Below are 27,728 nucleotides of genomic sequence, written 5' to 3' on the forward strand. Positions count from 1 at the left end.
ACCAATGCATATCAGTTTATTCATTTCTGGCATGTTTTTAAATATATTTTATTTATTTATATATTGTACATTATTCTTGGATTTGATTTTCACGCCTTTCATACACATATGGCTAAAAGATGACAAAGAAGAAAACGTGTTAAATTCTGAAAGCTAAAAACAACAACAGGTGAATCTGTGAGTAAAACAATACAAAATCATAAAAAAACTAACATTAGTATAACTGTTGAGTTAATGCAAGTCAGTGTTGTTAGCCAAGCATCATCCACCTAATTCATGTTTTGCTAGCCCTACTTTTTCTCGATCCACCCGAAACACTTTCAAATGAAGCTACAGCTCTTTCAGAACCAGTTACATTTGTCCTGTTGCATCTTTAAGCCCATTTTCTATACGTTACATTTGGCAAACAGCTGCTCAAGTCCCCGCAGATACACGATTAAACTTGTCAAATGGCTCGAGACATCATGAACAGCATTCGTCCATAATTACTTCCTGCCCTTCCCCATCTGTGTAATTCTGTGTCCTGAAGTATCCCTGAGCCGCCGTGTTTCTGCTGATGGCTGCCTCCATAATGGCCCCATCATCTCATTTTGTATACGCTATTATTTCAAAAAGCATTGATGGCACAACAGAAAGCGATCAGTGGAAATGTCTGTAAACATACTGTCGTGATTCGATGCAACACTGATCCATTTTGCATCCATTGAATTGAATAAAAAGGCAAGAAAATACGAGTCCACGCCCGCTACCAAAAGCTCCATCAGTGTAAATGTCAACAAGGCAAAAAAAGGGACACAAAATGAAATGATTCTCAGATGTATTGTTGCATCCTAGGTAACAATTAATTTGGACTCAAGGAAAAATCAATCAGACATTATTGCATGCACACAGAGCTGTGTATCGAACAGTTATTAAAAAAGTAAGCACTTTGCACACACTGCATATTTCACACTTCAATCCAAAGACTGACGTGATATGTCGACTTTATTTACAGGTTCTTTTTTCAGTAAGGCATGCCGTTATTAAAAAACAAAGCGCTGGGATTATTTTATTTGTGGGTTACGGTCTCTGTTTTAGGGCCATGATGATAATACTTTATACTGAGGGGGGGAAGAGGAGCAAAAACTGCATTTCTGAGAATAGTTTTTAGCCAATTTGTGATGTTAATTCGTCCGTTTACCTTCACTTTGTCAACATGTTGATTTCATTAAATGAGTTCAAAGTCTGTGGTTGTATAAAACAAATGTGCATAAGAGATTAAAGTTTGTAAAAATAAGTATTAAAGATTTCTAGATGCCGGAAAAACATGATTAATTTGTCAGTGATGGAGCTATTTAGATTTTTTCAAACCTAATAATTGCAAAACTATATACTGTAACTATACAAAGTACCAATGGAAAAGTATCATATTGTACCCATGACACATTTCTGAATATTATGTTATATATTGTATTTTAAATAATGATGCATAATGTAGGTATGGTGCAGCTGTTAAAAGTGGAGCTGGTTTGAATCACTTAATATGGTGCTAGGTGGGTTTATTTGTTATTGTACATCATAATGTATGAGTTTAAGTATGAGAAATGTATGTGAACAATTGACCAAAAGTCCTACAAACTATAACAAAAATAGCTATTTTTGGAAGCATTTGAGTTCCGATTTAAATCAGAAAACTGTGTGAAACTCCAAATTCCCACACTGTGCGTGACACTGAAGTATGCACACACACACTTAAGTCCTGTTCAAACATAATATTAAGACCTTCTTGCAATTCCCTTTAACAAAGAGGGTTTTTCTAACCGCAGACTTTGAAATGATTTCCAGATCTAAAGCGTATTGACTCTGAAATGAGCCCGTATAATCCCACAGTTTGAGTCAGTTTATCCCAGAAAGCCAGCAAGAAATCTCCCTTTTCTCTTCTGTTGAGAAAAGGATCAAATAGAAACGGGTACATGCGGTAACACCCAGTATGTTGTGGAATTGTTATCGAACAGTTTGAAGAATTTGTCTGAGTTTTGCTATCCTCTTTTTCTGTGTCAAGTTTGAACAAGACAGGCGAAAAACCATGAAAACACCGCTACTGTTGGAAGTTAGTTCTTCTCCACGTTGCATTCATATGAAAAACGTAGGCCTACATTCATCTAACTATTATAGTTGTTCACACTAGCTTTGGTTCATATAAGACATCTTTTGTTCAGTAAAAAATCAGATGGGAAAAATAAGTGTGTAAGATGCTGAGGCTTTGTTAAAAAAAACTCGTGTTTGACCCAAAGCAACAAAGACAAAGCAACTTTTCCTAGTTAACTTTCATCAGCTGCATTTTATATGATTTGTCGCCACCTGGTGGTCAGACTGAAGCAATTATTAGCGAACTTTTCAAGTAGTATAAACTCTGCATGCTCAAAGCAAGGCCTGTGTCATTCCTCATCACTTTCTTTGAGTGAAACACAGAGGAGACCGATGGCAATGCACCAAAAATGTCCCTTAGTTGATGTTCTCCATCTATTTTCTCCTTTGTCTTTTGCTTTGTAGGCAAACATTCGCACACACAAATGATAAATGATTAAATGTCCTGGTTAAAATCGACCTGTGTGAAGGAAAAGGAGCCGCTGTTGAGTGTTACTGACATCAGTTACCATGACTAGGCATCACCTGAAATGTTCCAACGGCGCATAGTTTAGAGATACATTGAGCTCTGTTTCAGTGACGTCTGGTTTAAAAACACCAGTAAGGCAATCAGATATGGTGCATGCTCATGCATGATTCATGTTTACGTGTGTCCAAACATCCTGGAGTTCATGATTTGAAACAAATATGAATGTCTGCTGAAGCCTCCTCAGGAAACACAGGATTCTGCTGGCTGGTTTTTCTTGTGGCTTTAGTAGAACGAGAGATTTAAGAGGAATATCCACTCACACACACACTCCACTACAGACAGATTCAATGCTAGTTTGCAGATGGATAATAGCCTCAGTGTGTGTCGCTAGTGAGATGGAAGAGGAGGAGAGATGCAGAGCAGATGGAAAACTGTTATTCGTGATACCTCACTTGTCCTCCATGCACTGTGTTGTTCCAACGTTCAGTGCCTTGCTCCAGAGTGTTCTGCACTTTCTGCTCAAATCCTGTCTCAGTTTCAAACGTAGATGCCTTCAGGGTTGAGTCCGGACGTCCCGGCGCTCAGGGCTCGCAGGTCGCTGGGTAAGAGCCGAGAAGAGCCGAGTCTCTTCAGAGAACCAGAGTTCACTTCTGCAACACACACACACACACACACACACACACACACACACACACACACACACACACACACACACACACACACACACACACACACACCACACACACACACACACACACACACACACACACACACACACACACACACACACACACACACACACACACACACCACACACACACACACACACACACACACACACACACACACACACACACACACACACACACACACAATATGATTTAACAACCTGAAACTATCTCATCCGATGTTACAGCCATCTCTGACCATGAAAATAAGGAAAGACGAGTCATGGGACTTTTAAGGGTTATTAGCGTATTAGCTCTTAACTATTATTAATGTATGTTTTTTAACTGGCCCCAGGCCTCCTGTCATTTTGCAACGATGAGAATCCCTGTCTACCGTCTACTGAGTTTATTTCAAATAATTGTAGTCACTCTGTGCAAGCGTTTTGTAGAAATACATTTGATCACCACTGTAGTTTATGAAAAGACACAAACTGAACACTAGGAGAGAAGTTCTGACCAATTTACTACTTTCATTAATCATATATATTGAGTTTTACATGTCATTGCTTCGAGTCCTAATACTCCACAGTAGGCATTTGAAAAACTGCTGATCATATCTGATTGCTGATGTCTTTCTTTAGTTTATTTACAGTCGTTAAACATTACCAACTTCCTCCTTAATTTTAAATGGTTGCTTTTTAATATACTTCACAAGTTATGAAGAGTAGTAACAAAGCCTTCTGGGGGATCTTTCTCTGAGGGATTCTTGCAGCATTTCGGGGATACTAGTGATTTAACCGGGCTACAGACTTGCTTAAGTTATGGCACATACACTCTAAAGATGACCAGAAGGGGGCACTGTGTACAAACACATGGGAAGACAATAATGAAAACAAAGCACTTTCATCCAAACGAGGCTAGTTATAATAGAACCTTTCAACAAGGTCATGGTATTGTGGCAAATGTGTGTGTTCATGCGTCCGTGTGTGTGTGTGTTCATGCGTCCGTGTGTGTGTGTGTGTGTGTGTGTGTGTGTGTGTGTGTGTGTGTGTGTGTGTGTGTGTGTGTGTGTGTGTGTGTGTGTACCGTTGTCCCCTGCAGGCTGGGCAGGCAGCACGGTGACCTTGGTGCCGGTCTGCTGGATGAACTGCTGCAGGTTGACCTGTCGCAGCTCTTTAGTCAGCTGCTCCAGCTCCTGCTCCTTCTCCTACACGAGGGACACATGCTGAGGAATAATACACTCTATGTGCAATGCAATGAGGAGTAATGCACATTCACATTTTCAAAGGTTTTATTGTCACATGCACAAAGCTACAGTGTAGAAATGGCAATGAAATTATTCTGACCTGAGCTCCTCCAACAATGCAACATATATAATCAAATACAAAATAACAAGTAGTGCAAAAAGTCGATATACATGTAAACAGAATATGGGATATGTACAAGAACAGAATATGAAATTAAATAATGTACATTTAAAAATTGTGCTGGAGTATATGGTACCTAATTTGGAACTACCTTCACACTCACACTCATCAGTGGTGTTAAGTAATTTAGTAGATTAACTCAAGTACTGTATTCGAACTCAATTTTGAGGTACTAGTACTCTACTTACTTTTGGTACCTTAAAGGTGGGGTAGGTACATTTGGAGAAACCAGCTCGAGTGCGCTAGAATTTGAAAATACACAGCCGGAAAAAATCTGCCACTTCCTTACAGAGCCCCTCCTCCAACACACACGAACGCGCACATGACCAATGAGGGCACGAGATAAGTTTCTGCCCAGATGGAAGGCTGACAGGCAGGTAGGCCATCCAGTTATTTTAGCCGGGCCGGCTCAGATGATTGGTCGTGCTTTTTACAGTACCACGGCTTCCACTGATGACGTTTTTTAATGGATTTATTGTCAAAGCACTTCAGATATTCATTGCTATCGGGATGTTGAGAGCATTCCATGGAATATAACAAAAAGTGTATCTCGAGCCGGTTTCTCAAACTTACCTACCCCACCTTTAACTATATTTTGATGCTAATACCTTCCTTCTTTTACTTGAGTAACATTTTGAATGCAGGACTTTCACTGTAACAGATTATTCCTACTCTCTGGTACTTCTACTTTAAATAAAGTACACACTCTTAGTACTTCTTCCACCTCTGCTGCTCATAACCCAGATAAACAGCTACAGAGAATTAGCTTCCAGATGGTTACGCAACTGCAGGCGAGGGATTGTGTTCAGGCCCCTCTCTAATCAGAGGAAGAATGCTGTAACAGCCCCCCTCCCTCCCCTCTCATTACCTCATGTTTCCTACACCCTGATGGACCTGCTGTGAACTCTGTGGATCTGCACTGTGAACTCTGTGGATCTTCACTGTGAACTCTGTGGATCTGCACTGTGAACTCTGTGGATCTTCACTGTGAACTCTGTGGATCAGCTGCCCCCCCCCCCACTGTAGAGCCTTGCCCCCCCAGCTGCCCCCCTAACTTTTGTTTCCCTAAAACTGTACTAAAACAAACCTACACTATTTCCACAAGCTTCTCAAGCAACAAAACAAGCATTACATTAGTTAAAAGTGAATCATTTTAAATATAATTTTAGGCCCGTTAAAAACGCAGCTACGGCCCTGCATTAAACTGCGGAGCGGCGTTCACACAGCCCGCGGCTCACACCGCTGCAGAGAGGGAGCGAGCTGTCCCAGCACCTATGGATCAGCTTCCCCTGGGAGCATTTCCCTTTCCACTAGTTTTGTTTTTACTAAGGACGAGAGCTTGAAACTAAATATTAATAAAACGCTGCTGTTTGAATCGATAGCGTTTAACAGACGGGCGCTGTTTGGGGCGTTACGTTACAAAATACTACGCAGACAGCGTTAGCTGGGAGATCGATCACTTTGCTCAACTACGCGGTAGCCTACTATTACATCCACGTAAACTACACATCACAGCCATGAGGCCAGATCAATGAAACCAGGATACATCCTTTACCGTAAAAACTGGATCCAAACACAGCTGCCTGTGTGCGCTTGATCAATACTTTCTGATGTTATATGATATGCTACATATTAGCTAGGCTACATGGCCCTAACGTGTAAAGTTATACAAGCATTTGTACCAGTGCTTTTCACAAGTAGACTCTTGCAGGCCAGAGTATAGGAGTGATTCAACAACAACAACACAAAGACATATGAGAAGTGATCAGGACGAACAGAAAGAGGAAAAGGAAAAGAGAGTTCACTGAAGAGACCAGGAGGGTCAGAGCAGGAGGAAGAGGAGGAGATGAAGAGACCAGGAGGGTCAGAGCAGGAGGAAGAGGAGGAGATGAAGAGACCAGGAGGGTCAGAGCAGGAGGAAGAGGAGGAGATGAAGAGACCAGGAGGGTCAGAGCAGGAGGAGGAGATGAAGACATTAGTGAAGAAGAAGAAATGTATGTGAGGAATAAAGATGAAGTGTCAGAAAGAGGGCCAGAGGCAGGGATCAGGAGGCAGAGGAGACTCCAGCTGGACCACATGGTGTGTTCTTATTCTCCTTACATATTCCATCACAGCAGCTCAATCTAGCAGCTCTTAGTATTGACAAATATTGATTGAAATGTGTTGCTGCACAGGTCACCTTCAGCTCTCTGAAGAGATGGGTGATGTCATTGGTGTACTTAATTATAAGTTGAAATGTTGAGCTTGTCAATCTTAATCTGAAAATACAAAAACTGAAATATAGGTAAGAGAAGAAACGGACACTTTTGTGATGTAATTCCCTCAATGCAGATCACACATGGACTGATCCATTATTTTAATAGGAGGGTAAATGGTATGGCGTGACGGGGTTGAAACAAACTGAGGGACAATATTGCAATTTCATAGATAATTCAAGTATTTTTTCAGAATTTATTTTTGATCAGTTAAAGTTGACAAGCATATGATTATATTAGCAGCAACATTTTGGGATAATTGGCCATTTTGATTTGTTTGATATTAAATTAATATGTAATAATGCTTAGTGAGGACATGCAAATATGTCTGTCTAATACTAAGAAAACCAATTTTTTTAAAACGAAATATATATTTAGTTTGACATTGTAATGCAAAAAAACCTGTTCCATTAATTCATTGCTTGAAAATACATTTTGTAGTTTCCTTTCATTTAAAATGGTTGAGGTAAGCTTGGGGGACTCAAAGGGCACCCGATTGTTTGTCTGCCCCCCCATGTAAAATGTTCTAGAACCGCCACTGGTTACAGGATGTGTTTTTTGTAAATTGTGTAACTTTTTTTATTATAATTTTTTTTTAAAGAAGATGTTATGCATGCTACTTAGGTAACATTAAGCTGTCTTTGTAAATGTCCCCTCTGTGGGACTAATGGCACATTTCCACTGCAGCGGGGTAGCCCCGTTTAAGCGTCCCTAAGCGTCCTCGCTCAGGCCTCGGGCTGCCTCGCTGGCCGTCCGAGGCCGTGGCGCATTTCCATTACAGTTTATGGCCTGGGGTAGCAACGCAGTGTAGGCGGGGCACATTTCGAGTTGTACCATCCCCAATGAGATGTAGGAACTTCGTCACCTCCTCGGTCGACCACGGTGTGCTTTTCTTTGACGTTGTCATTTTTGTAGCTCCTCCGTTTACAAAAATACTGTGTATAAAAATGCTGCAAGCTTGCTTCTAGATATATATGCGACGCTAGGGATGATCTCGCGCGCGATCTCGTGACGATTCTCTCTGACATTGGTCAGAGAGAATCGCAGTTGAGAGTGTTGAAGTCACTAGTTCAGCCCTGGCCCTGGTCTGATAGAACCACGATTTTATGGGGCCGGAAAAAAGAGGGAAAAAGTACCCGCTAGCCGGTGCTACGCTATATGGAAAGGCCACCAAAAACTGGCCTGGCCGCTTGAGGACGATTAAGGACGCTTAAACGGGGCTACCCGCTGCAGTGGAAATGCGCCATAATAGATTCTGAAATAAAAGGTGGTGATGATTACGGTTTTTTTTCAATTTAAGAGCAGTTCAAACAGACATTTGACCGGGAAAACAAAGTAAGGGGAGAGAAACAAACACAAAAGTAGGGTTTGAGCATTTTTCTAGAATAAAACGTCCTCTCAAAACTGCCAAGGATGTTTTAAAATCCGGACAATTTTGATGCCATAAAAATGTAATACTAATCAGCATATCTGAGCTGACCTGCAGTCTGTGGCTGGACGTGTGCATACTTAGTTATGTTTTAATAAGTAAGTCTATTCTCTTCACTTTATCTGAACTATATTAATATATTGTGCTGCTGTAATGATGTCAATGTCCCTGTTGCGGGACAAATAAAGGAATTCTGATTCTGATCACCTTTTTCATTGAATTTAACACCTATGATGTTCCCGGTCAAAAAATGACCTCCGTAGAATATGAATGGCCAACCCTAGATAACCCTATGGTGTTAATACAAATATTAAACATCAGATGTGAGCTGACCTGCAGTCTGTGGCCTGACTGGCTGAGCGAGCGCTCCAGAGCCTGGCAGCTGCTCTCCAGCCTCGACGTGTGCTCGCTCTGAACCTCCAGCTCCAACAGAACCTTCTGCAGCTGGTTCTGCACCTGAGATACAGAGAGAGAGTGGAGAGGAAGAGATGATGGATGAAGGAGACTCTTTAGTGCTTAAAAACAGCTGAAGGAAAGCTCAGCAGATCAACAAACGGACGCTAACGCTAACATCTGGGTGACGTGAGGTCTCTTCCTGCCTCTCATTATAGACTATGCACTACATTAATGCACTCAATGTACAACAATATCGGTTTTATTTTATTATTTCTGCCGATTTCTATTCCATTCCATTCCAATGTAAATACTGTTATATTTTTTTAATTATTTTTCACATTTTTCTAGTTCTCTATCTGTGTTTTTTAATTTTTGTTTTGCTTTGCACCATGACATCAAGTACATTTTCCTTTTAAGTGTCAACCTACCTGGTAATAAACCTGTTTCTGATTCTGATTAACACTTTAGTGGCTGAGTTTTGCAGTAAATGTATGAAAGATATTCCTTTTATGGAGACCAGAGCATTAAAGTTATTTATTCTCTAGGTAATAAAAGCATTAGTGTCCTTTGTCCTGGCTGGAAAGATGAACGGCCAATCTCTAGCAATATTTTTTAGATGATAAAATGTCGTTTTCATCACATTTCTGTTATGAATGTGTGGTTCAAAGCTTAGATTTAAATCAAGTATAACCCCTATAGCTTCTGAACTGTTTTAAATGTAGTTTTTTAACAAATGTTTTGCTCCAGGACCAACAATCAATAGTTTGGTTGTGTCCTGATTCAGCTGGAGAACATCTCGGCCATCCATACTGTAGCTTAATATCTAATAAATCATATATATCGATTGGTCAAAATATGTAACAGCCTTCAACTTAGTATCCAGCAGCCAATAACCACGTGAGGTTGTTATGAACTGAGACACAGGACCCAAAAGCAGGACTCTGAGACAGTTGTCCAAAAATAGAATGTTGTTTAATAACAAAAACTAAGTCGTACTTTCCAAAAATAGAAAGTAGTCAAATAACAAAAACTAAGTCGTACTTCAAAACGAAACTCACTTGACAAAAGGTATATTTCTCAAAGTAAAGTTTCAGTTGTCAAAAGGCCCAGGTTCTCATGACATGAAACATAACGAACTGACAAGGGAACAAAGAAACACAAGGGCTATTTATAGGTGAGGAGGATGGGCACAGGTGAAAACTATCAGGGCAGGGCCAAGCAATCTCAAGGGTGGGAAACACACAAAGGGAAGGATTACTTTCAAAATAAAAACAGGAAGTGACAAGATCACAAGACTAGAGTAAAAAACACAACTTAACCTAACATAACTGTCGAGTCACAACAGAGGTAATCTCTGGTTAGCCTAGCAAATCATTAATATGACCGTGCACTTTTACTGTGCATTTTAAATCTTAGAATATTTTAGAATTGTAAATGCGGTTAGTTCATTGAATGCTACAATTTCAGTGCTTTTTTTTGTAGTGTGGCAGTTTGCACTGATAAACAATAACTTATTTATTGACTTGTTTAAAAAAAATGTACTGCCTTGACCGTATTGTTCTTGTATTTGTATTTGTATGGTAATGTTGTATTGTCTTATAAGCGTACTGTTCTATGTATCATAGGTCCAATTTTTAGTCACTTTATATAGTATATATTAAAGGTTTTTAGCTCCAACATGATACTTATATTGTCTGTTATGTGTGATTGCACCATTGGGAATGCTTGGAATGTCGCTGTGTAGTGACAGTAAAGGAATCTAATCTAATCTTTTTGTTATGTACAGACTGGACTGTACCTCCTCCTCGTTGACCCTCTGGTGGAGCTCAGTCTCCTGCTGCAGACGCTCCTGCTCCAGACCTCCCTCCATGCCCTGAAAGTAAAGAATGAAATGTGAAAACTGGCATGGAAATAATCTACTTTTAGTTTCCATTTAGCAGCCTCCAGGTGGATGAGTAAAGCTCCTCCATGATGCTCACCTGAATGTGTGCCAGGTACTCTGAGAGTTTGGCCTCACAGTCCCGGACTCGAACCTGCAGCTCGCTCAGCTGCTGCCGGAGCTGATGCTCGCTCTCCTGCTCGATCTGAAGCTCGTTCTGCCAGAACTCCTCCTCCTCCATCTCTGCTTCGTTCCTCCTCACCTGCTGCTCCAGGATCTGCAGCTCCTCCTCCAGGCTGCCTCCCTGTGGAGAGGGAAACTTTAGGAACTCTAATGTACTCTTATGATAGCGATAATTGGATGACCATTTTAGTTTTCACTTCATATAGCACTGTAAATTGCATGAAATTATGAGCTTTCTTGTTTTGTTTTATGTATGTCTTGTGTGTGTGAGGTCCCCAGGAAGAATAGCCAATGCTCATGCTAGTGCTAATAGATGAGAGTAACAAATGCGTCACTTCCGGGCAAAAAGTACGGCTCCGCCCACTTTTGGGGGAAAACAACGCTGTCATTTGAATGGCGGTCAATAAAAATTATGAAGTTTTTGCCAATCCGATCAGAAAAGTAAGAAAACCGTGGCTTTTTGGATCTTCAAAGAGCCCGATTACGATGGCCAGTCAGGCAAACAATTACATTAAGCCATTAGAAATCAACGATAGGGCTCGATATATGGTTAAATATAGCAGTAGGCGATCGATGTCCATAGATGAGAGTAATATCTACAGTACGTCACTTTACGGCCCCGCCCACTTTTGGGGGAAACAACGCTGTCATTTGAATGGCAATCAAGCCTGAAGCCACAGAGCTCTTCTTTTACTGTCCTTTCTTCTTAGAGGAAGTACAGAAACACTGAACTCTGGATTTGTTTTAATGTTTGAGGTGCAATAAACGACACAGCAGCTTTTTGGCATGATAAAACTATTATTTTCCGCCCGCCTACTGATTTTAATTTAACCATATATCGAGCCCGATCGTCGATTTCCAATGATTTAATGTAATTGTTTGCCTGTCTGGCCATCGTAATCGGGCTCTTTGAAGATCCAAAAATCCATGGTTTTCAAATATTTCTGATCGGATTGGCAAAAACTTCAGAATTTGTATTGACCGCCATTCAAATGACAGCGTTGTTTTCCCCCAAAAGTGGGCTGGGCCGTAATTTTTGCCCGGGTCGTAGGTGTTACTCTCATCTATTGGGATCCTAATAAAAAAGACAAAAGACAAAAAGACAATGCCTTTGAGTTTAAACAGCCTCCAGGTGGATAAGTAAAGCTCGCATTCTCCACAATACATTTTCCTTGCACTATTTCTATCCTATTTTATTTGTGTTTACTTAAACTATTTTATCTGTTTTATTGTGTTGCACTGTTGGAGGAGCTTGTGACCAACGATTTTCATTATATATCTACACTGTAGCTATGTAGGCTACTAATGCCAATAAAAGCCTTGAATCTTGAATCCTTGAATGTTGAAAAAAGTCCCAAATTGGGATCAATAAAGTATTTCTTATCTCTTATCTTAACTCGCTCGACCCAAAGTGAATTCAAAATAATGATAAGGCACTGCAAAAAACGTTGTTTCTCATGCACAGGGCAGATTGATATTTTGGCTCTTATGCATCCATAAAAAGTCTACTTTGGGAATAATGGAAGACTTAAAAGCTCGGACAGTGATAGACTGCTATTAATATTCGAAATAACCTGTTGGAGCTTAGAGATGTAAAAAGTGTAACGTGTGCGTTTTTTTACGGCTACATCATCAGAGTATGACAGGTCAGAAATGACCTGATACGTTGTGTGAAGGCAGCCTAAAAGTTAACACATTTGTGAGGGTTTATAGTGCAAGTCTTATGGATTTGCACTTGGTTTTGGAGCCCGCTACGCTAGAGATGTCAAAAGAGGAACATTGTGCGTTGTTATGCGGCTATGTCGTCAGAGAATGACAGGCCAGAAATGACCTGATAGGTTGTGTAAAGACACATTTGTGAGGGTTTAAGTGTTTTTGGATTTGCACACATGGTTTCCTGTCAGCTGTAGTTTCACTCACGTCCCCAGCCTCTCCAGCGACCTCCTCCCAGTCCCTCAGGTCGGCCTCACACCCCAGCAGCCGGCTCTCCACAGCCTGCAGCTTGTCTCTCTGCAGCTGAACGAGACGCCTCATCTCTCCGGAGGGGCTCCCCGGCACAGAGGGAGATCCAACACCTCCGACAACTCCGACCCTGCACAGGTTCAGACTCACACCTCGCTGCTGCTGCGGCTGTTTGGCTGAATATAGTCATAATAAAGCTTTATTTGTATATCGCTTTTCACACAGCTCAAAGTGCTTTAACAACATATAATACGATACGATTCGATAATACTTTAATGGTCAGATCAAGTCTGAAATTTGACTTGCATCACAGCAGCTCCATGTGTAACATCAACATAGACAAATATCAAGACACAATACATGAAAAACAAACAACAAACATTTAACATAACCGCACAATCACTGAGAGAAAACATGCTCAAAGACCCTTTAGCGTGCATTTGATCGGATTGACTGGAGCACAAAGGAGTGCTTCAACATGGCACACATCACAACTAATTCTGATTCTAACTACAAAGCGTTTAGCAGTTTTGAACGTACAGGACAAATTCAAACCCCTTACCTTCAGTATCTCTGCTTTTCCACAGCAGGTCCCGCAGACCTCTGGCCCCCCCGGTGAAAGTCAAGGATTTGCGTTTTGGTTCCCTTCGTTTGAGCGAGCTGTCGTTCCCTGAGGGCCAGAGTTTGGCCAGAGGAGGCAGACTCTGGCGGTAAAATCCTCTCTCTTGGAACCGGGTTTGTCGGTCAGAGTTTGGCCGCTCGCTAACAGACGGGCCGGTCCGATGGAGGATGAGCTGCACGTCGCTGGCATACTGACCCCATTTGTTGAGCGACACCACGGGGTTCTCGTTCGGGGCCAGGTGGCGTTCTGTGTCACGCCATTTCTCGATCAGAGTGTACCTGCCGGTGCGTCCTGGAACAACATTTGAAAGGTTTATACATGATGAGGTGCTTAAAACTGACATTTCCTGACAACATGATTGCACAAAAGTACCATATATTCAAAAAATATCAGGTTTAGGTTCAGGTTATTCATTTGTACCTGTAGGTAGATTTGGTTTGCAGGTAAAAGACAGACTTTTTCGAGAGATTTGTCTGTTGTCTATGTTGTTTTGGAATATGTGTCATAATTGATCCCTTTTACCTGCAATGTACCTACAAATAATAAGATTGTTCCTATGAGTAATGGGTTCGGACGTGAAACCAAAAATATCAGCCAAAATTAGAACAAGTTTCGTGAGTTATTTTTCTGCATTTCTTATTTTTTTCTCAGTGCTCTTATTTTGAAGGGGTCTACTCACAATTGGTCACCTATACAAAAGGAACATATTTATGATTACGTTTTATGGAGAGGGATGATTTACAAAATTGTGAGCCATAATCTGTTTTGATTTATTTTGTTAGAATAGTTTATGTTGTATTTTGTTCGGATGAAAGTAGATTTGGTTTTAAGATTGCAGCGTTTAATGTAACGGTACATGGTTAACGCCGGTCTTATTTAGAAAATGTGTTGCAATGAAGAACTGATTTAGCTCACACTTGATTAAAAACATTTCACTGTTATAGATGGCGTCCTCTCATTGGGTGTTCCCCAGGGCTCTATGCTTGGCCCCCTTTGGAGTCCAAACTACACAATTTATTGTCTTTGTTATGCAGATGACTCCCAGATTTATGCCCTGAAAAATAACTTGTATTTAATGTGATGTATTCTGTTTTGGTGAAAACTCCTGAACCATAAGCAAGCCTTAAAAATAAAGTGTTATATCTAAGAGAAAAGACAGAGCAGATTCATTGAAGTCTTTCTCATTTCTCCCACGCTTGAGCAGCTTTGACTGTTTCAAAGAACGTTACCGGCACGTTAGGTGAAAGAACTTTACAGTGGTAAAAACAACCCAACAAATAGTGTTTGTGTTGGGAAATGCTGCGTTCAATTGGTCACGGGAGTGGGTGTGTACGCCTGCATTCTTGTCTGTACACATAGATAAGGGTAAAACACTGCCCAGCGTACCCTTACCCTCGTCCTACAAAGTGAGGGTCCTAGTAAAAGAGGCACATTCATCACTACAGCCATTCACATCAAAGTGCCCTGGCCGGGACAAAAGGCAACGAGAACACAAAGGACGGCCAACGCCATAACTCCTGCTACACTGTCACCATTAAAAACACACACATGTTTAACCCTGAGAAAGACCTATCAATGGGGGACAGCAAGAAATCCAAGAAGAGACCATTTTAAAAACAGTACACATCTTTCAATGTAGTGAAATTATATTGTTATGGTCTTGGATTCACAGTTTTATGTACATTACAATTAATTCAATGAGTTACAGAGAAAGTGTCAACTTATATCTCTGCACTTGTACATAAACCAAAGTCTGCAGCATGACTCATCTAGTTTTGTGAAATCCCATTTGTGATGAAAATCTCTTTGTGCCCTCTAGTCACTTTTCATTTTACTGCAATTTATCATCTCCAGCACCTCTGACAACCTGCCCGGCCAATGTTGGACACAACCCACAGAGCAGAAAATTCCCATTGGGAATGATTTGGGACTAAATATCTCGCACCATTAAGGTTTCTGAGCGCAGGAGCCGGGTGAAGAAGATTTAATCTCACAGTGTTAAATATACTCTTCTTTTGGTGGTCTATTCATCCTCCTTCCTATAACCAATAGCTTTTTAAATCTACTGTATCAGAGAGAGTTCAAACTTTAATAGGAAACTCAAGACCAACCTAGATTTATTTGTATTTTATTAGTAATTTATTGTAATTTATTGTAATTTATTGTAATGTATTGTATTTATTTTATTTATTTTATTTATTTTATTTATTTTATTTATTTTATTTATTTTATTTATTTTATTTATTTTATTTATTTTATTTATTTTATTTATTTTATTTATTTTATTTATTTTATTTATTTTATTTATTTTATTTATTTTATTTATTTTATTTATTTTATTTATTTTATTTATTTTATTTATTTAAATTATTTTCTTTTAATTTATTCACTTTTAATCACAAAGCTTTATGTTACTCTGGTTATACCTGGGAAGGGGAAGATGGTATTGTTTTTATTTGTAAATTGTCTATGTGATTGGTTTGTGAAACAGTTACCTTTGTGTATGAAAGGTGTTATATAAATACATATATTGATTTGACGTGATATTCCTGTGATGTTAGATATGTTTCCGAGCATATACCACCTGATGTGATCGCTAGAGATAAGCACACTGTTTCTGACATCGTAGTAAGAAGTTATGAGCTTACCTATGGCTTGTGCCAAAGCGATGACGACTTCCTGGCATGTTGTGAACTCTGTGACGCCACACACGATGCGCTGAACTCCGTCCACCCACACTTTCAGCTCCATGACCTTCATCCAGACGCCCTCATTCCTCCACACCACAAGGGGGCGCTAGACATGGTAAACTGTCCATCCTTAAAAAGACACAAAGAAGAACTGTGTTTCACTGTTTGGACTATCTTACAAAAACGATTTCACTCATTAACGCTTGCTAAAAAGTTAGGCAAATAAAAACGTTTAAAGTGGTAATATGTCAATGGTGTGTTTACTGACCCCTAGTGGCCAGTCAAATATTTCATGTCTAAAAACGAATTTGTTCACTTGAAAACATTAATTTGGCGAGAGAATTAAGGAACAATAATGACAACTATATCAACAAAATTCTGCAAAAACTCAATATTCCATACCAATTTTTGAAACATCATGTTTTAATTTGTAATTGAACACACCCTACACTTTTCCCACAAATGCTTTTCAACCACTTGTCACCACACTTTGACAACATGGCTGAAAAGAGCTAAAATCTTTATAGAAATACCACCCAGGTGCCACATGGCCGTGCATTGTGACACCAGCTTCCTGCAAACCATCTACTCACAACAACTACGAACACTTCTGTAGTGGGTTTTCCTGTAGTGCTGCTAATGAATTAAATGGTGAATTAAATAGTTATCACCGCATTTAGTTTTGCACAATTTACATTATTTAATTTCATATTCTGTTCTTGTACATATCATATTCTATTTACATGTATATAGACTTTTTGCACTACTTTGTATTTTATTATATAAGTTGCATTGTTGCATTTCAGGTTAGAATAATTTAATTGCGATTTCACTGTAGCTTTGTGCCTATGACAATAAAACCTTTGAATCTTGAATTGCTGCAAAAACACACTTGTGGTGCAGTGATTGTGACCGGTGTAACAGGCCTTGTGCAATATATTTTTCATTTGCTGGTGCCTGGTGCAGAAAAGCTCAGAGCGGTCGCATGCACGCAGAGCAAGAGCCATTTTCAAAGTGCTGACACAAGCAGCGAGGCAGTCATTAGGAACCTGGCAAGGTGGCGGAGCGGCTGCCTAATGCTCCCACTGCTGAAAGCCTACTGGGAAGAAGCAGCCCTCCTTTTCTCCTGACTGGACCATCAGCTCGGCTCTGATCCTTGACTTCCCCATCGCTTAAGGCCTCTCTTAACAAGTTAGGCGCCTTCCATCTTCATCACAGCTGGAATCGGACTCCCATCCGTCCAGCAATCTAACTACCGATCCCTCGAGGTGTTCGCCAACTGAGAATACATTACACTGCACACTCCTCTGCACTGAAGGCATCTGCTGAGGGTTAGGCCTGGAGGATTTGTAACTAAGATACTGCAGGATGCTTCTGAACACAGATGCCTGTTGTGGCCCCGTAAATAAGACTTTACCCATAGTCAGAGGTGGGAAGTAATGGAGTACAAATACTTCGTTACTGTACTTAAGTACATGTTTCTGGTATCAGTACTTTACTCCACTACTTATTTTCCTGACGACTTTTTACTTTGACTTCTTACATTTTGAACTCAAATACCTGAACTTTCTACTTCTTACATGTTGAACACAAATACCTGTACTTTCTACTTTTTACATTTTGAACACAAATACCTGTACTTTCTACTTCTTACATGTTGAACTCAAATACCTGTACTTTCTACTTCTTACATGTTGAACACAAATACCTGTACTTTCTACTTCTTACATGTTGAACTCAAATACCTGTACTTTCTACTTCTCTCATTTTCCAAACAGCTGGTTCCTTTAGTCTGAATGTGTGTTTGGTGGCGTGATCATTATTCTTTAGAGTCATTGCGTGCCTATTGATTTGAACACGATCCGTGTATCCATCATTTCCTGGTCTTCTCTAAAGAAGAGGGACCAATGGAAACGTTGTCATGTTGCTGTTGTTCAGCATGGAAACATTCATTAGCTAACAATGACATTATTGTTCTATTAATATAAAGGGAGGTCAGGTACTCTTTAAAATAGCTGCTAGTTATGGGTACTTTTTACTGAAGTACATTTCAAAGCCTCTTTACTTTGACTTGAGTAAAGAAGTTTAGTCAGTACTTCTACTTTTACCAGAGTATTTTTAAACACGAGTATCTGTACTTCTACTTGAGTAAAGGATGTGTGTACTTTTGCCATCTCTGCCCATAATGCAGCTCAGCTGAAGGGAGGAGAAATTAAAGAAAAAGGGGAATGAACGTGAAACAGCAAAGGGACGGGTGGATAGACAAAGCAAACACTTTTGGGAAGATAAAGACACGAAAGAATATTCATTTTGGGGAGTGGTGAGTCAGGCAGGATGTTTACTAAAAGATTGTTTACAGCGGAAAAACTGGACTTAAATAGGATTTCTACTTGTTGAGTTAAATTGTGGTCATCTTCGTGACAAGGTTGCACAACACTCTGTATCCTAACAGATGAGTCATACAATGTTTATTCAATGACGTGTGATATTGATATCACACCAGAAGGAAGAGCCAGTGTTGACAGAAGCTTGTAAATCTGCTGCCTCCCTCTATCTCTTACACTTACATGGATACAAACACTTTGTAAGGACACACACTCACACACAAAATTGCTATGTGCACATGTATGTGTGAAGTCTTACTGAAATCATTTTGCATCTCTGTGAAACAATCATCATACACCATCGAAACAATAAGAGCAAAGATATTGCAAATTCATTTTGAAGAGTTGTTAATAATATCTATGCTATATTGCTCTGAAACATCTCCTCTGAATAACTGTATTTGTCATAGACTGTCTCCAAAAACAACATTTGTACACATATTAATGAGGATTTAATTTAGCCTCGGATAGGGCTGCTCGATTATGGCAAAAATCATAATCTCGATTATTTGGGTTAATAATTGATATCACGATTATTAAAAACGATTATCCATTAACCCTAACCCTAACCCTGAAAAAGAAAAAGGTGTAGTATGTTTTTAACAGTTGATGATTACCCTGAACTTTAAGTATAATTCCATTGAAAAACCAATAAATCTTTTTTTAAATAAATAATAATTAAAAAATCGTTTTATTTCGATTATGTTGTTTTCATAATCGTTGCAAGCCAAAATCGTAATAGCGATTAAAATACGACAATATTCACTTTTACTGAAAAGGGCAAAGAACAGCAACCTCTGTAACTGGATGCTAACGGCTAATGTCAACTAGCTAATGTCGTGTTGCTGAATACAACACGGCTATGGTTTTGACGAAATAATAGCGTGCTTCCCTTGGACGAGTTGAAAGTGAGTAAATTGTGTCCCAAACACATGTTTATCTTCCTCTGGACACTATTACCGGACCCTAACCCCCTAATCCCACCAGGAGCGTATGCGCTGCGTTGCGCTGCGTTGCGCTGCGGCTGCGGCGTTTTTAGCGATCGCGGCCACTCTAGTCAATGGGTGCTATTCCACCAGACACGCTGCGCCGCGCTGCACCGCGGCTCGAAGCGTCCCAGAAGCTCCTCGCCGCAAGGAATTTCTAAAATATAGGATGAATCCTATTTTTGACACGGCGCAGCGCGGCGCAGGCAGGAAGTGGAACGTTCATCCAACAACTGCGAGGCTGCACACACGACGCTCCACTTCCGCAACGTTTTGAAACGCGTCTGGTGGGTTATGACGCAGGAGGAGGTCGCAGCGCGGCGCAGCCGCAGCGCAGACGCTTCCGGTGGGATCAGGGGTTTACCCGTTTCAAAACGTTGCGGAAGCGGAGCGTCGTGTGTGCAGCCTCGCAGTTGTTGGATGAACGTTCCACTTCCTGCCTGCGCCGCGCTGCGCCGCGTCAAAATTAGGATTCATCCTATATTTTAGAAATTCCTTGCGGCGAGGAGCTTCTGGGACGCTTTGAGCCGCGGCGCAGTGGGTCTGGTGGAATAGCACCCATTGACTAGAGTGGCCGCGATTGCTAAAAACGCCGCAGCGCAACGCAGCGCAGACGCTCCTGGTGGGATTAGGGGGTAAGACATCCCTTCTCATGTCTCTTTCTCCAAACGACTGCAGCTAATACACTGACTCTGGATAAGTACCTCATGCAACCCTTTTCCAAACTATCCCTTAAATCCTTGAAATGCTGCACGCAGGATATAAGCTGTGACCTGGGTGTGTGAGTTCAGGGAAAGTCAATTTAAAACTAATTGAATTCTCTGCACAACACCTCTGCAGTGTGCTTCCTCGTGGAAACAAGCTTCGATTTCCTTTACCCTTGCTAATAACTTCCAACACTTGAATCACTAGGAAAGACACCTCTATGCTTCAGGGGTTGCAGCTATTGTTCGGAGTTTTCACCATGCCATTTCCATACTTTAGATAGGTTCGAAGCTCCTGCTGCAAGTGCGAATGAATAAATGCACACAAATTAGTTTCCTGCAACATGTTTGGTTCTATTTCAGTTCAGCTTCCCTTGTAAATATATCACTTCCATTTTTAGTGTCCGACTGAGCTCCACATGTCCGCAGTGGGTAACCTCAGATCCTGTGGTTAAGGTGCTGTTGGAATTCCCTTTTCTATTAGTCACAGTTTAATAAACACACACCGACTCAACGCTTCACATTACAACCGCACACTGAATCCTTCACCTAGTCGTCTATTTATAGAGAATCCTGGACAGTAAAGCTGACCCTCTTAAAGCACAGAGAACACACTACATGTAGATTCAGGCGGTCTTTAAAAAGCTTCTGTTAACCCTTAAAATGGTGGTCCGGTGTTACATTTATGACTTTAAAGGTCATTTTAAAGATCTATTTCACATCCATACTGATGAGAAAGGACAGCTGCTTTAGGTCTTATTGGCTTCTCATGTGACTCTAATTATTTTTCACTCAAAGCTCCTAATTTGAGCGTTTTTGTACAAATGTACACATTTAAATCCCTTTCTTTCAACAGGCTTTCCCAAGCACAGTACTTCAGCTTTATCTCTTGAATTCGTTCTCACCTAAATTACAAAATTAGCGTCAATAGGAAGAACATATTGCTTTCAGTATGAGAGGAAAGACTATGTACAGCTTGCATCATTGGTTCTGTCGTTTTGTTACAGCATGGTCAATACAAATGTCCAAAGTAACTTAGTATTGCAAATAATCACATATCTCAAATAGTATTTTACACATTTTGAGCCCTAAAACTTGAGTGAAGCAGCAGAAGAATAAACAAGGCTTGCATTGCTTCGATTCTTTTCCATCTTTGGTCCCATCACCGTAACCTCGTCACATTTTGAGCCCTAACACTTTTGGACAACCTTTGCCTCAGCCATGTGGTTTCCGACATGAAGGAGACTGTGTTGTCTGGGCTGTTTGACGTGGAGCTAAACTTAGCGGTGACTTCAGTCTGAAGTTTCATTCTCAGGATGCCACAAGAAGGCAGAGCTGGGGAGACGTGGTGTCAGTGTTTCTTACATGCATTTCATCAAAAATGGATTGTAACTTAGAAATACCAGCACGAAAATCCCACTGAAAGCTCCTTTAATATCCTGGGATTAGCATATTATGATGGAAAAATGGAAAACACAAGCTCTTAATGTCAAACTAACTACGAGTCTGGGTTTGAAGGAGTTAATTTCCTGCCTTGCTTTCGCCCAGTGCTCACTAACTCAGTCACCTGATTAACCTTTAACTTCCCATTGATTGGGTTTGAACCCCCTGACCCTGCTTAATTCCTCCAAGCAGCCAATCACAACATCAATTATATTGTCATTATGTGCAATAAACAAGGTCTGACTACAAAGAATCCAACTAAACCTGCATATGTTTACATTTTACAGACCTAAATGCAGTCATGTTACTATAAAAATATGATAATTATTAAAAGGCACAACTTGTAAAGAATAAGAAGAACAAATGTATGTCACTATATTTAGTTCAATAAGTGAGCCATTTCTGACATACTAACAATGTACTAATAAGGACATTCAGAAATATTGTATTTCACCTATTTTCAGACACTATTGATTCGTCAATGCAAGATGGTTTTAATACACCTTTTTGTACTGATTCTGTATTTCTTTAACTACTTTTTCGACATTCAAATACATCTTTCTACCCTTTTATTACAATAATAGTATTTAAAAGTAGCACAGCTTGTATAGAACAAAAACACAGCACATTTCAGAGTCAACCCTTATTTTTACGTAGTTCCCTAACACATCTGAAAATGTGATTTAAGAAGGAGACGTGAAAACAGCAGGAGTCGTGAGCAGTTCAACAACAAGCCGTGATGCAATCAGGGGCCAATTTTTAAAGAGACACGGAGGTGGAGGCAGCAGGGGGGGGAGTAGTGCACAGACAAAAGAGCATGCTGCAGTGTGTGTGTGTGTGTGTGTGTGTGTGTGTGTGTGTGTGTGTGTGTGTGTGTGTGTGTGTGTGTGTGTGTGTGTGTGTGTGTGTGTGTGTGTGTGTGTGTGTGTGTGTGTGTGTGTGTGTGTGTGTGTGTGTGTGTGTGTGTGTGTGTGTGTGTGCGTGTGTGTGTCCACATGGCTATAGCAGCATGACTGGATGCAAACAATCCCTCTCCATGGCGACGGGGCTCTGCTTTGTCCGGCCTCACACAGATGACTGGATTGATTGGAGCGCACGGTCTGGGAAAGTAGACCAAACAATCACCAACAATTAAGAAGCAGCCCGTGCTTTCCTGTCACTTCCTCTTTGTTTCCTCTGAATGTGGGCTTTGGAAATACGTGGAGGTGTACTGTGCACCGGGGTTACCCAAACTCTGGAGTAAAGTGGGGGTGTTGCTGGAGTTGTGGTTTGCTGGTGGAGATTAACAACACACTTGCATTACGTACACTGCAAGTGTGTTTAAACGATTGGATGTTACAACAAAAGCACATTTGCGTGCAGTGTTGAAAGCCATGCTAGCAGCTCTGTTGACAGCATGCTAAATGTATGCCAAATTCTATCCAACAGAATGAATACATTACATTAAGCTACATGGTGGTTATGAATCAGAATTGCATTACATACACCGAGTGTGTGTTTAAACTATTGGATGTTTTAGTAAAAGCACATTTGCAATGCTAGCAGCTCTGTGAGCTAAATGCTAATGCCAGCATGCTAACTGCGCTGACATTTAACTGGTAGCTACAATGTGTGCTAACAGTTATAGCCAGAAATAATACATTACATGGTAGTTATAAGTCACTGAGTCGTCATTTTTTGTTCAAGTAAAGTTATAAAGTATCATCAAATGTCAGTGAGTGACAAGAAATTCAAAAGTATTATGATAGTTGACCTTATGAGGGTTATCAAGAATAACTTTTATCCAATGACCTTTCCCCTCTCTGTCTGTGTCTGTGTATTCTCTTGTTCCGATTAACCCAGCCAAATCTTTTTCCTTGTTTTGTATCTATATCTACGCCGGGATCCGGAGTCGAGGCTGATCCTGTTGCTGTAGTCCTGTGTCTTGGATCCTCTATCCTGAGTTCTGGATTAAGTCATGGACTTCGGGTCGTGGCTGAACCTGTCTCTGCGGTCCTGCCTTGGGTCTCGTCATGCTGCTTCCCTGATGGCTTCCACAGGATTGTAGCTGACATCCTCGTGGATTCATCTTCTTATTACAGACACATGCATTTCCTAACATTCGGTCTATATGCTGTAAAATGTATTATCTCTTAGATTTACACACGGCATCTATTGCACGTCTGTCCGTCCTGGGAGAGGGATCCCTCCTCTGTTGCTCTCCCTGAGGTTTCTCCCATGTTCCCTTTAAACTGGGTTTTCTCTGGAAGTGTTTCCTTGTACGATGTGAGGGTCTAAGGACAGAGGGTCTAAGGATAGAGGGTGTCGTTTTTCTCATACTGATATTCTGAACAATCTGTGCTGTTGTATTTGCTGTAAAGTGTCTCTACTGTAGGCTATTTTTATTTTATGTACAGCACTTTGGCTCGACCAAAAATCGTTTATAAATGTGCTATATAAATAAAACTTGATTTGATTTATATAGGTAATTATAAAATACCAAATAATGTGATATGATAATTGTTAAAGACATTATGAATATCCGTGAGTGCTTACTGATTGCGATGAGCAGATTTTATTGCATTATAAGTATGTTTATATTACAATATATACATGGACATCACTGAAAGTGTTAAGTAATGTTTACCATATTAGCTTATTATGTGAGCATTTGCTAACAAGCACTAAACACAAAGTAAAACCGAGGCAGGAATAATCAATTTATTGGACACATTCTTCCGTGAAGACAAAAATGTCCTGAGAGGAATGTGGATGGATATACATATTTTTTTTAAATCCATCCATGGGTTAAGATATTTCGTGCCAGCCAAACCACAGGATATGCTCAAGTCAGCACTGCAGGTATTTGGGATTTAAAAAGCTAATTAAATTAGGATTTGAACCCGTGTCCTCAGACATAATGTCATTTTTCTTGATGGACTATAGTGGGGGCTCAGAGGTCTTTCCGTAACACACTCATGACTTTGTGATTTTCACTTGGCACACAGCCTCGTATCATACGGCACAATATCTCATCCTGTATCTCCTCCCTTTCTTTCCTATTCATAGTCCGACATGAAAGCTGGTAAAGATGTTTAGATAAATCAAAGGTGACTGGAACAAAACCAAAACCTTTTTCAGTTTGCAATTACATATTAACCAGTATTTTAACGGTGCACTACTCTACGTCCTGGATTCTTATTTTCACCGGTGTGTGTTTCTTTTTCTAAAACTACAAACTTTTTTTTCAACCTTCTTTAATCTCGTCATGTCAAACCGAGCGCTCAACGGAGACACCTTTTTAAAGATTACTTCCACATCAACTGAGTCAGCTGAGCGGAGGGGAGGTGGTTGCAGGTTAAACAAAAACATGGAATAAGCGGAGTGAAAAGATCCAGAGAGAAATCACACAGAACAGCTTTTCATCCAGGAACTGTCAACCATCCATCCTACAAGATAAGACTCTCCTGTGAACAAACCAAACGTTTTCAATACATGCTAATTTTCAGAGCTTTTTAATCCTGACTGAAACATCTTGCAATGAAAATGTCTTTATCACAATGACCACTAATGTGCGAAAAGAGGTTGTTGAATGGGTGAAAACAACTGAAAAAAACAGCAATTTAGCATCGTTTTGTTATATTTCAGTGCCTGTAACGACCACCATATTGACGTTGGGTGACATATTGCCACTTTTAAGTCTCAAAAATTAAAAACTAATCAGCCTGCAGCAGACAATAAGCCTTTAACCCTGTAAGACTCGGAGCTTAGCTAACATAGAGGTGGAGGGAAGGGGGGTCCAGACTGGATTATTTACACTAGTTTGTTTAATTAAAGTGTTCTGCTTTGGGAGCTGATGAGGAGGCTAATATGGACGACATGGAATAACGTGTTTACTAGTTTAGATACAAACTCATTGGGATTATTAATATGACTGAGAGGGAGAAATTAAAGACAGCTTTTATGTTAAAGGAACACATATGATTGGATGCTTAGAGAGGAAACTGCACTGAAAAAAGTTGATGAAATATCATTGTTCCAGTTTTCCTAATAAATAATTGTCACCGATTAGCAAATAAAAGAAAGTGAACAGGAAACATTTTGAGGATCAATTCATTATTAAATTAATTTGGGAGGACTTGCTGCTAAATATAAATGTATATACATGTACATTGTAAGCATGGCTAAACCAGATATTTGAAAATGGGACTTTGGGCTTTCAAGAAATGTTGACAAGCTTTTTTTGTACTTTTTGACATTTAAAAAAATCAAGGAAACAGATTAAACAGATGAATAAGAGTTGCTGTAGTTGCTATTAGTTAGCAGCCAATATCTTTCAAAGCACATCATTTTATTTAACAAGGAACAACGCTTAAACATATATTAGAGACAAACCAAACGGATACTAGCAAGAAGTATTGAGAAGGGGCGGGATATTGAAATAACTCTGTTAAAAAAGGAGGGAATGTGAAGTTGTGCAAATGTAGGTCAATTAACCTACAATACCTTATATGCTCTACTGTCATGCACACAACTGAATATATAGTTTTGTGGTTGTGCTGCAGTGTTAGGGTCTACTACAAACACAACGTATGTGGATGAGTTTTGTCCTTGTTTCCATCACGTGTGCGTCAAGGACTTCCTGCTCATTCTGTCTCTGTGTGACTCCGTTAAAGGAACTCTGGTTGAAAGCCACTGCTGAGTGAGCGCTTACTGCCTAACTCTATTAAGAGATTCATCGCTGCAGGGCTCTCCACACACACACACACACACACACACACACACACACACACACACACACACACACACACACACACACACACACACACACACGCACGCACGCACGCACGCACACACACACACACACACACACACACACACACACACACCACTCACTTCCTACTGGCTCATGGATCAGATATGTGGAAGACCAAAAGCACTCCATTTAAGAATCTATTAATTAATTATAAGTTGTAAAATTGGGAGGATAATTATGAAAATGTGATAAATCCAGATATATTGGTATTCACTATGAAATTAGATATATAACAGCCTACAACCTTGTGTTATTTGCACCGGATTTTAAACACATGAGCACATACTACAGTTAAGAAAGCAGGAATAAAATCAGGCTCATAAGTCAGACATGTGGAAGACTAAAAGCACTCAATGTAAGGATGTATTCCTGAGATATAAGCTATAACATGTGGAGGATAAGAAGAAAAACATGAATAAATGTGACCCTGTTGAGAAAGTTATGCAACTACAGCTGACAAATGTATATTAGCTCTCCAGATATATGGGTATTCACTATGAGATGATATATAACAGCATATTTCAAACACATGAGCACATAGGCTACTACAGTTTAAAAAAGCAGGAATAAAATCAGGCTCATGAATCAGACATGTGGAAGACCAAAAGCACTTAATTTAAGGATATATTCCTGAGATGTAAGTTGTAAAATGTGGAGGATAAGAAGAAAAACACGAATAAATCTGTGTTAGCTATATGGGTATTCATTCAATATGACAGTATATAATCAACTACAACCTTATGTCTATGTGTGTGATATAATGTCATATATTCATTATCCTTACTGTATAGTCTCTTTTGTATATTTAAATATGGTGTAAATATATAATCGTTTATATTTTTGACCTTCTATTATAACTTATTTCCTCATGTTGTTTATGTTTGCAGCACCATACACCAAAGACAATTCGTTTCTATGTGTAAACCTGCCACTAAACTGGATTCTGATGTTATTGTCAGCAGATTTTAAAATGCAGGCTTTCCTGACGCATTGACATTCAGCCCTGTGCGTAAAAACCACAACAACATACCTGTTTGCAGACCAGTGTGTGTCAGAGCATGGGTAACTCTGCTGTTGTGCTGCAGCCTCACTGCTTCTCTCTGGGATAAAGACAAATCCAATGCATGTTATGCGGGTCACATGCAGATGATCCGGTGCGTTCTTCGTGCTGGTTTAACGGTGCAAACACAACCGATCCTCGATAACACGTCTGGGGTAAAAACATGCGTCCATCCGGGTGTTATTGGACCTCCGACGTGGGGCTCTGAGCATCTGCTAGCTGCTGCTGCTCCGTCACACAGCCTGTACA

The 27,728-nt window shown here is 40.1% G+C and overlaps 1 protein-coding gene across 3 annotated transcripts; it reads right to left on the reverse strand.

Annotated features, from left to right (window-relative positions):
* rassf8b (Ras association domain family member 8b) lies at window positions 1-27,728 on the reverse strand. Of its 3 annotated transcripts, none has more exons than XM_034200672.1 (9): window positions 27,450-27,728; window positions 16,066-16,236; window positions 13,358-13,708; window positions 12,754-12,971; window positions 10,751-10,954; window positions 10,570-10,644; window positions 8,709-8,831; window positions 4,351-4,459; window positions 1-3,246 (listed from the first exon to the last, which is right to left on the reverse strand). In XM_034200672.1, the coding sequence occupies exons 2-9, from the start codon at window positions 16,175-16,177 to the stop codon at window positions 3,134-3,136; spliced, it is 1,305 nt and encodes a 434-aa protein (XP_034056563.1). In that variant the 5' UTR covers window positions 16,178-16,236; window positions 27,450-27,728; the 3' UTR covers window positions 1-3,133. The 3 variants fall into 3 exon arrangements, with proteins under 3 accessions (XP_034056563.1, XP_034056562.1, XP_034056561.1); XM_034200671.1 differs by having other exon boundaries at window positions 4,351-4,465; XM_034200670.1 differs by having other exon boundaries at window positions 4,351-4,471.

This window comes from Gymnodraco acuticeps, unplaced genomic scaffold, assembly GCF_902827175.1.
Source record: "Gymnodraco acuticeps unplaced genomic scaffold, fGymAcu1.1, whole genome shotgun sequence".
NCBI classification, from domain to species: Eukaryota; Metazoa; Chordata; class Actinopteri; order Perciformes; family Bathydraconidae; genus Gymnodraco; species Gymnodraco acuticeps.